We start from the raw sequence: 11,194 nt of genomic DNA, 5'->3' as shown, positions 1-11,194 counted from the left end.
TTCTGACTTCTATCATTTCCATTGAGCAATCAAGCATAAGCCTATTGTTGATTCAGAGTAGCTTTTTTCTCTAGTAGATATGGACAGAAGAGAGAAAATATTCATGGAAAAGTAAAAGGCAATGTTATTTATTATACCCGATTACTTTTCTTCTCTAAAATATTTTATTTAGATTCCCTTGTTATTGTAAAGCTTATTTTATTAAGAGAAGCTTTCTCCTGTAGAAAAATACTTCAGAGAAAATGCCTAGTATCTACAAATCTGTGACCATCAATACTTCCAAGGAGATGATGTGCTTCAGTGACTTTCCTGTCCCTGATCATTTTCCCAACTACATGCACAACTCCAAACTCATGGACTACTTCAGGATGTATGCCACACACTTTGGCCTCCTGAATTACATTCGTTTTAAGGTAAAATCTAAATGAATCATTGCATAGTAAATGTGTGTGTGCATGTGAGCACACCTGCATGTATGTGTGCAGACACACTCATTTGTACACACATGAGCTATATTTGGCATCTTCTGGTATGATCAGAGGAAGAGATCATCAGTGAGCTTCCACCCTAGAAAATCACCACTTATAAAGAAGTAATGTTTTGAATATTTCACTTGAATATAAGGTTGAAGAATTTTGCCCAACAGAACCTATTCTAACAAGACTTTGGTGTGGCATCGTAAGGGTCCTTTATGTCACCCTTAAATTCAACTGTTGAAGGACTTACAATAGTGGCAGTAGTAATTGAGCCATATTATATTGTGTGTAAGTAGAATAAGAATGAAGGTCATATAAACAACACAAGGAAGACTTTTTTCAGATCCATGTAGTTCCCATAATCTACCACTGTGACCCCCTACTCACACTTAAAAATCTATCTCTATAGTCACGGTGGGATATTAATTCCTGTCTGAAACTCAAAAGCCAAGTGCAGGGAAACTGGAGAAGTTTGTGCTAAAATATGAAAAATATAAGGAATATTAGTCTCTTTCATGTGGAAGTCATCCTGGAAGGATATTTTTCTTGCAGCTTCAGTCACTCCTCTGTTTTTTCACCATTAAGTATCAACTATTTCTATTTCTATGGAAAATTGGATTTTTAAATAAAATACCCACAATATCTTGAAAATGCACACATGGCAAAGGCAGTCACTATGGGAGTGGGAACTAAAGAGAGAGCAAATGCCTCTGATGAAGATAGAAGAGTCTCAGATAAGTTATATTACTCAGACTCATGGGGTTTTGGGGAGGAGGGATTAAACCTGAGGACTGTGATAGTGTATCATCTTGTTCTCAGACTGAAGTGCAAAGTGTGAGGAAGCACCCAGATTTTTCTATCAATGGACAATGGGATGTTGTTGTGGAGACTGAAGAGAAACAAGAGACTTTGGTCTTTGATGGGGTCTTAGTTTGCAGTGGACACCACACAGATCCCTACTTACCACTTCAGTCCTTCCCAGGTATGTCGCTAAGAATCTGTTTGGTAGAAAAGTACTTTCCAGATAACCCACAGAGCAAAATGATTGAGCATGAACTTTATTACTAGTCTCTGGTCACACTGAATAACAAACAACTAAATGCCCAATATTTCTGTTAACAGGACAAAACTAAACAACAAAAATAGGCAAACACATAACATCTGTTTTTTACTTTCTATAGTTTTAAATAGATTCTAATTAATGATAACAATTAGCCCTGGCCCACTTTCAACTGGTTTTAGTTTTGTGTCCATTCATCTTATCTCACTTCCTTTCAGAGAAAGTGAAATTACTAAAAATAAGGGACAAATGGTAAGCAAATCAAGCAAAAAGCTGGCAAATCCACAAACTTAGAAATTTTAGAGTATGAGACAAAATTTTAAATAACATTCATTTATCACTGGTTTGCACTGGTTGATAAAAACACACTGGCAACTTACTGTTTCCTTTGAATTCTGTTTGATAAAATGGTGCCCATCTCAAATGAGATTATTACTTGAAACAAAACAAAACAAAACAAAACAAAACAAAAAAGCTTCCCTATCCCCTCTAACTAAAGCCTCTCCCTTTACTTCTGATCCCTTTCCCCTCCCTTTACATCATTTGCTATCAGAAGTCAATCAAGAAATACTCGATATCTCAGTGCCTTTCCATGATGTCTAACAAGCCATCATAAGAAATTCTTTGGAGGTTGAGGCAAACTGAAAACAGAAGAGTCCTAGATGAAAATCAAGGGACTTAAACTTGAATTTTGGTTGTCCAACTGACTAGCTGAGTCATGTATGACAAATACCTGAACTTTCTGTGTCTGCACACCAACACAAACATTTACAAAATAAAAATACCTGATTTTCTAAATGTTAAAATGCAATATATTCTGGAAATTATTATATAATTATAACAAAATATATAGATTATATTAATAACTGTAATATATGTATCAGCTTCTTTTTGACTTGCTTCCTGGCTGAGAGACACACCCTACAGAGACACTTGTGGGACATATATATTTTAATAGGTTTCAGGGGACAGAGATACAAACATGCCTAGAGTGAGACAATGTCCGAGAATGCCAGACACAGATTAGGGCTGTTCTGAAGCTCTCAGCAGAGCCAGGGACAACATGAGGGTATTAGGCACTTGGAAGTCAGAGGAGATGTCAAGTTGGTGAAGAAAGGCCCTATACTTCCTCATTGAATAATGAAACAAAACCAAACAACAACCAGTTTCCAGCTTCATCATTTTGCCTAAGACTGCAGAGGACAATGTAATCATGAATAAATTAGATCATAGTGAAATTGTTGTGAAACTTTCAATTTGGAATAGGTCCAAGACAGATAGATCTACTATTTACTAAATACTTTATATGGTCACTAGTCTATATTTAGCATCTATTGGTACTAAGTCTGAGTTTACTCCCTGCTTTCCTGAGCTCTGTGAAATATATAATTACATTTTTAGGACATAGGGTAATGTTCCATATAGCTAACCCAGACTCAAAGTCTTGCTCTTCCAGATGAACCAGAATATAACTTTCTATGTGTTGAGTTAGCAATGTGAAAAATACTCCTAATAATAAGAAATGTTCTTCCACCACAGGCATTGAGAAGTTTGAAGGCTGTTATTTCCATAGTCGGGAATACAAAAGTCCCGAGGACTTTTCAGGGAAAAGAATCATAGTGATCGGCATTGGAAATTCTGGAGTGGATATTGCGGTGGAGCTCAGTCGTGTAGCAAAACAGGTTTGTTTGTTTTGAACAACTTCACTAATGGAAACACAACTTTCACTAATGGAAATCTCTGCATTTATAGGTGCCATCCAGAATGTAGGTTTAGTCTGTGAAGGACCAGAAAAGAAAGTGAAATCTATGGACCCTGGCCTCAAGGTGTTTAAATTAATGGGGAGCAGAGGATAAATGCAAAATAAATCCTTCATATTCACAGTGGAAAAATACATGTAAACAAATTACTATTAATTGAGCCAATTCAGTAAAATATTAGCATAGATTAAAGAAAATGTTAGATAATTAATCTGACTTTTTTTTACTACCACAGCAGTGCCTTAGTCATGAAATAGAATTCAAATAGTGGTAAAGATGAGAAATTGCAAATCCATCTGGGATCAGCGGGTTTTGGTGGTAGAATTAAAGAACAGAAAACAGAGGAGAATTAATGATGATGATAAATATGTAGTTCTCTTGAGCTAAAGTATTATGTTGTATCTACAATTATGAGGGAAGATAAAATACTAAATTTTGCTTTAGACATAGTTTATTTCCTGCAAAACCAAGTTATCTAAGACTTCCATTTATGCTTGATTATTCAATATTCTTTCTTCTCTTAAAAAATTAATAATACTCAGAGTTTATTAAAAAAATGAGATACTTTTACATTCAGGATTGCTGGCCACATTTAATAAAGCCTTAATGAATAAAGCACCCTACCTATGAGGATGTTCAGATATCCTGATTATCGTTACTTATTTGTCTTTATTTGTCATCATTTATTGTTAGTTTAGAAGAAATTACTAAGTGAATTACTGAAGTTTAGTTTATTTTTTAAAAAATTAATAAGCATTTAAAAAGGTAAATGTTTGGTCACTAGCACCCATCTAATCTATCTTGTACTTTACAGATTTGACCAGTAGGAACTGAGATTCAACGTCCCCAAGACTGCAAAAGTACCTACAATCAAACAAATTAATATATTTCCTAATTGGATCAGAATGCAGACAAGTTTACATATATATTACAGAAAGATTTGAAGAGGGATTCTGGTTACGTTCAGTTAAGCAGGACACTAATCCTGAACAATCTGATGTATTAAAGTTTCTAATGTTTGTATCTTTGGTTTGATGCATACAATAGAGTGGAAGTCTGTAGTAGTTAATATGATGATAATTCGCTTCTAAATTTAAATCCTTATTTATATATGAAGCATAGCTATGTCAATGTCCAGGGAAGCATTTTTAAATAGTAAATCAGAAACATGTAAACTAGTGAATACAATTTTCTATTTTTCATTCAGAAATTTGTTGTCATAGATGCAGCCTTTATCTGGAAATTAGTGGGCAGCTCTGGTCAAGCACAGCATGGCGACCACTGTGTAGTATTTTACCACCTAATCCTTAGTAGCCAACACTGTTAAATCTGCATAATGGGTAGCATATGAATAAAATAATATCTTGTAAAATGTTCTCTTTCTCTCACCTTCACTGGTTTGCTCTATCTCTGCCTCCTTCAGGTATTCCTTTGTACTAGACGTGGATCATGGATTTTACACCATGTTTGGGATAATGGGTATCCCACGGATAGTTCATTTTTCACTCGGTTCAATAGTTTTCTCCAGAAAATACTAACTACAACACAAATAAATAACCAGCTAGAGAAAATAATGAACTCAAGATTTAATCATGCGCACTGTGGCCTGCAGCCTCAGCACAGGTGATCACCAAGGGGTCTTACTTTATGCAATTATGTGTATGTGTAAAAGGGAAGTTACCTTAAAGAGAGTTCAGCTTCTGGCAATTAACATGTATTTCGGTCAAGTAATCTCATACACTCGCTAATATAAATCACTTATATTATGACGTATATAATATATATTATTGCACCTAAATGGGTCAGACAAGTGTCTGGAGAACAGCTTCAGGAACCTCCAAGATGAGAATGGGAGAGTGGCAGATCTTGGAAAGAACTTGGTGTGGACTTTGGTAAATGTCAAAGTCAGCCCTTCATGAAGAATGCCTGGCAATAGCACTGCACAGGTTAAGAAAAATATGAAGGAGTAGGCTGAGTCCTTCCTGAGGCCAGGAAAGGACTAAAAATTAGGAGACAGGAAGGCCTTCTCTATGTACATCAGCAAGAGAATGCATTACTGGTTTCTATATCTTGGACAGAAAGAAGTAGTCCTCTTCACCTTTTACCGCCTGTATAACAGCGACCACAAAGAGCATTCTGATAACCAGACATAAGCCCCAATGAGCTATCAAAAATGTACCATCCCATGTAAATGAATCGGTATCCAGAGAAATGATTCAGAAAATCAGAGCACATGCCTAGCTAGGCAAATTGAGGAGGAAAAAGAAGTCAACTTGCATTGGAATAGGAAGAGATCTTAAGGGGAATTCAAGTGAAACACGAAATATTATTCAGAGCTTAAGAATATCATTTGGCAACTAAAGACAAGAGTAGATAAATTGAGGGAAAAATGGTTACTGGATAGATTAAGAGAAATTGGAATAGGTGGAGAAGACTTGGTGCTTAAATAAATAATAGAATAATTTTTTTCAGATTGAAAAGAGTCCACTGAATTCCAGGATGGATTGTGGACACACATGCACACAAATATACCCGTTCACATACATGTACCGTCATGTAGGATTCCACCATTTCCCCTACTTTTTTCTCTTTCCTGATCAAGAGATATCAGCCAGCTGCATGTTTTCCCTTGCAGGCCTAAACCCAGGCCTGGGCCTTGAACATTTTCAGCCACTGATAAAGGTATTTAGGTTATTGCCCCAAACACCAAAGGATACTAACCCTGGACCTAAGCCAGATTCCTTAAGCTCTCAGATAAATATCGTAACCTGACCCTCTCACTGTGGATATACCTAAGCAGAACATCCCTTGTCTTATTGTCCATCACCAGGATACACAGCAGCCTCCTCTGTACATAAGTTCCCCTAGTAAACACTTTGCAATGATCACTCTGGCATTTAGTGCTTCTTTCTTCAGAATCCTAGTCAGTTTCATCTCAGAACAATTTGAAACCCTCCCCTGCAGAAACTCCCAAGCCACCGCTAAAAAATACAAAAGATAGATGATAGATAGATAGATGATAGAGATAGATAGATAGATTAGATAGATAGATGATAAATGATAGATAGATAGATAGATAGATAGATAGATAGATAGATAGATTCCATCTGGGATTGTGTAATGTAAGTGCTAAAAAAAGACTTTAAACAAAGGATGTATAGCATAAGGAAAATTCTAATAAATGTGTTAAATTGCCTCAACAAACTCAAGGAGTGAAGAAGAAAGAAAAGAGAACAATGAGTGACTTGACTAGAGCTACAATTTAGAAAATTAATCTGCCTGGTGGAATAAAAAACCAAGAGTCAGAGATTCCTTTTAATTTTGAGTTTTTGTGTTTGTAAGAATACTTTGCATATTACAGAAATCAATACTTTTTAGAATCATCTGTTACATTTTTTTCTGATCATATCATTTTCCCATTGATTTAGCTTTTTAAATACAGAGAAATCTTAACTTTCAATACTAATATATTTCCATCTCTTCTGTCATAACTTCTGAGTTTTTAAACTAGATGAAGAAGGTCTACCCAGCCCCAAGATTGTAAAAATAGTCTCCAAAATTTACTGGCAAGATTCTCACTTTTTAAAAATTTTGATACTTACGTCTTTAATCAATCAAGAATTTATTTTCAACCTGGTAACTATAAGGGTCGAATTTTATTTACATATGTCTAGTAATGCTCACATTACCCTCAGATTAAGTAGAAAACAGTGGCCTTGCATTTTTACTCTCTACTCCTTCCCTTAAAGTTTCTTAAATCAAATTTAGCTCCACACATTTCTATATATGCTTGTCTTGTCTAGACCTATATCTCTGTTCACTTCTTTCCCTCTACCTCATTTTCAGTCTAGGTCTTACCTACCCATAACAGATCCTCCCACTGGTTGTTACTGAGTAGCTCCTCCTTTCTTAAAACAGAAGACTGTCTGGACAAGGCAGTAATGTGACACCGTTTTCTCTAATAAGAGTGAGTGAAAATCCACTGCATGGCGTTTCTGAGAAGGCAAATGTTTTCAACATAAATCTTTGCCTCTCCTCTTTCTCATTGTCCCTCTTTGGAATGTTGTTTCAATGCTTGGAGGTACAGTTCTTTAAGACAACAATTTGCCATTTAGCAAATATTTGAATGGGTACTTATATCAGGCAACTTTATAGCTAATTCTGCTACAGACATATTTATTATATATCTAACTTGAGTACTGATTTTGCCTACAAATGATAAGAATTTGGTAGAAAATAAGGTGGAGAGAAGGCTAATAATAATTTATGACATCTTTTCAAACTGGGATCCATAGTCATATATCATTTTTCCCTCAATTCTAAGTAGTTTAAAATATTTTAGCCCTAAAACAAATAAGCATTATGGCACAGAATCAAAATATACGCAAGTTTTCAAGACAATGTAAGACTAGAAAAAATGTAGAGCTGAGGTAGCCACTAAAGCACTTAGGTGTAAAATTACCCACTTCTGCCATTAGAGGCAAAAAGTAGGATAGGTACAGAGTCAGAGGAAAAATAGAAGTTGTTGGCTTCAATCCCTTCTCATATGCATTATTTTCTTTTTGTATATTTGCTTACTCAGGACTTTTATTTTTACATACAGGGCTTTAAGTCAGCATCCAACTATCAGTGATGACCTGCCAAATCACATAATTTCTGGAAAAGTCCAAGTAAAGCCCAGTGTGAAGGAGTTCACAGAAACAGATGCCATTTTTGAAGACAGCACTGTAGAGGAGAATATTGATGTTGTCATCTTTGCTACAGGATACAGTTTTTCTTTTTCTTTCCTTGATGGTCTGATCAAGGTTACTAACAATGAAGTATCTCTGTATAAGCTTATGTTCCCTCCTGACCTGGAGAAGCCAACCTTGGCTGTCATCGGTCTCATCCAACCACTGGGCATCATCTTACCTATTGCAGAGCTCCAATCTCGTTGGGCTACACGAGTGTTCAAAGGTATGTGAATAAATGTTGGATAAAGGCCTAATATTTCACCTAAAGTTAATACTCTGTTTTTTCTCAACACTAGTTCTCTCTTTTCAGCAAAATGCACCCCTCTTATTCCTAGGAATCCTGACAAACTCTGAATTTTCTCTTCTAGGGCTGATCAAATTACCCTCAGCGGAGAACATGATGGCAGATATTGCCCAGAGGAAAAGGGCTATGGAAAAACGGTAAATAAATAATTAGTAGCAACTAGTTGGAGACCTTCATAGGGATCACAAAATTTTAAATCTTAAATTCTAAATACATGCTTCATCTCATTGAATTATGCAGGCATTTTTCTCCATTTCCTACACTATATTGTTATACAACACCAAAACAAGTATGAATCTTAGTTCCCTAACTCAGTTTTGCAACGAATAGTCATATATTTATTCTCTTTAAGTCATACTAAATTTGAATTTAAGCCCTCTATATCAATTTCAGTCATTATGAATATTTCTCCCAGGATCTTATTATGAATATTTCTTCCCAGGAACTCAAGAAGCTTATGTGATTTCCCAAAATGTGAGAATAGTTTCTGATTTTCACCACATCGTGTTCTTTACTGACATCCTTGTTGCCTAAGTTTAAAGTATACCCTTCATGTCTGGAGGCTTTTGGCTTCCCTATCACAAGTAGAGTGCAGGAATCCTTACTGAGAATGGGGGCTCCAGCTAAGATGGGCTTGGAGTTCAGCCTCCCTAGGAACCCACACAGCTACTCTCTCTGACATCTTGCCCTAGATTCCTAGACTTTTTCAAACCAGTTTTCAATTTCCTGCTGTGTGAAATCTCTCCCTCTCCTCTCTTGTTAACTTAAAATACATTTATATTATTCTTTTCCATGAGCCCAGAATTTAAGAAATAACAAACTAGAAGGGGAGTTGTCTTGCGAATAAGGTACTTCTTTGGTCATGTAACAAAAAATGTCTCTGAAACAAGGGAACAGGAAAGGCTTGGCCACTTTTGCAGAGAGCAGAAGAAAGGAATATAGATAGAAAAGATACAAATTCATATCTTAATAAATAACCTTGCCACATTATTTCAGCATTCTAAAGACTTTATGTGTGTGTGTATCCATACAAAGATATGAAATTCATTCCCATTAACTGCCCCCACACACAGACACTTTACAGTTTTACAAACTTTGCAACACAGAGAAAACCATTCGTTGAAAAGGCCTTCAAGTGTTGTACTCATCAATATTTGGAAGAAGAAGTTAATTCATTAAAATGTATTTTGTGCCTATTGTATTAGTCATATTGCTAAGCATTTCCAAAAGGATTATGTACAATGTAAATGGAGAGCAATTTAAATGGCAACACTGCTGCTTCTTCTTATGTAACAGTACCTGAAAAATTGTGAGGGCTACAAACTCCATGTTATGGGGAAGGTCCTACAACATGAACAAAAGTTCAATACATGCAGTAGAGGTGCCAGCTCCCACACATCTCTAAGATGACACTTTGTGCATTCCTGCATCAGAAAGACATGCTACCCTTGCCCTGTGTTGTACAGCAGGTGTGCACAGGGCTGCTGCTATCTCATAAAATAAGTTTTTGCAAATTAGAAAAAGGGCAGCCCTTCCTCAGGACACTTTACTTCCAAATGCTGGAAGTCAAATTCTCATTATAAACATCAAATCTACAATATCTACAATGCAAATGGGGCCTCTAAAGTTATGCAGCCCCATTGCATCATGCAATGTATGCTCAGAGTTGAAGCATCTGGGGCAAGGGAGAGCTACCCAAGAAGCTGCCATTCTCAGCAGTGCTGCAGAGTCACCTTGCTCTGCAAAGGAGACTACGTTCCCCACATTCTTATTCCCATTGTGGTCATCAAACTCCTGGAGCCAGGTTATCAATGACTGCTGATCATCTATCCCCTGGTTAACTACAAAGACACACGGGGGGGTAAAAGTTAAAAATTTTCCATCCTGCTTACATAGTATACACAGAAGTATTTTACTGGATGACAATTCTTCATTTTAAAAAATGGACATCTTAAAGGATAGGGATCCCTTCAAACATCATCAGTTCAGTCACCATGAAGGGACAGTGAGCATGGAAACTTGGATTGTGAGTCTGCCCTGCCATTCAATGATTGAGTGATGCTGGGTTTGTCAATTCAGCTTTCTGGTTCTCAGTTTCTTCACCTCTAAAGTGAGTAGAAGGAGTTTAAACTTTGTGTGATTCTTGGATGATATAAATCTCTGTCCAGGGACTGTGAGTCTTCTACATTCTTCCCTTTTGTTTCAGATATGTAAAGACACCCCGCCACACAATCCAAGTGGATCACATTGAGTACATGGATGAGATTGCCATGCTAGCAGGGGTGAAACCCAACCTGCTCTTCCTCTTTCTCTCAGATCCAAAGCTGGCCATGGAGGTTTTCTTTGGCCCCTGCACCCCATACCAGTGCCACCTCCATGGGCCCGGGAAATAGGATGGGGCCCGGAGAGCTAACCTGATCCAGAGAGAGAGGATCATCAAGCCCCTGAGGACTCGCATTACTAGTGAGGACAGCCACCCATCCTCGCAGCTCTCTTGGATAAAGATGGCCCCAGTGGGCCTGGCATTTCTGGCTGCTGGCTTGGCATACTTTTGATATACTCATTACGGTAAATGGAAATAAATGAAAGAACACTGAGGGGGAAAAGCATGGAATAGTTTCTACTCATCCTGATCGTTATATCTTTTAAAGTCAATAGCATATGTCCAATATTATTTAGTACCACTATAACTGCCATAAGGAAATGTTTAGATAGACTTTACAAGTAGATTTATTATTTTTAAAATGGGTATAATTATATATATTCATAATGTTATGAATGCACAAGAAAATCTTATTTTAAAAAAATCCTGTTTAAGCCTTAAAAATGATGCTGCAACAGAGTATACTTAAATTGTTTTC

General features: G+C 36.6%; 1 protein-coding gene across 1 annotated transcript; it reads left to right on the top strand.

Annotated features, from left to right (window-relative positions):
• Positions 1 to 226: 226 nt before the first annotated feature.
• On the top strand, positions 227 to 10,888 carry LOC469566 (flavin-containing monooxygenase 5-like). Its single transcript, XM_024354611.2, is given in 7 exon segments — positions 227 to 413; positions 1,296 to 1,458; positions 3,076 to 3,218; positions 4,720 to 4,919; positions 7,900 to 8,252; positions 8,398 to 8,470; positions 10,540 to 10,888. Coding segments are annotated over 7 exon segments (1,452 nt in total). The 5' UTR covers positions 227 to 242.
• Positions 10,889 to 11,194: the final 306 nt, after the last annotated feature.

This window comes from Pan troglodytes, chromosome 1 (genome assembly GCF_028858775.2).
Source record: "Pan troglodytes isolate AG18354 chromosome 1, NHGRI_mPanTro3-v2.0_pri, whole genome shotgun sequence".
Taxonomy (NCBI): Eukaryota; Metazoa; Chordata; class Mammalia; order Primates; family Hominidae; genus Pan; species Pan troglodytes.
This window is presented reverse-complemented; position numbering and strand designations above follow the sequence as displayed.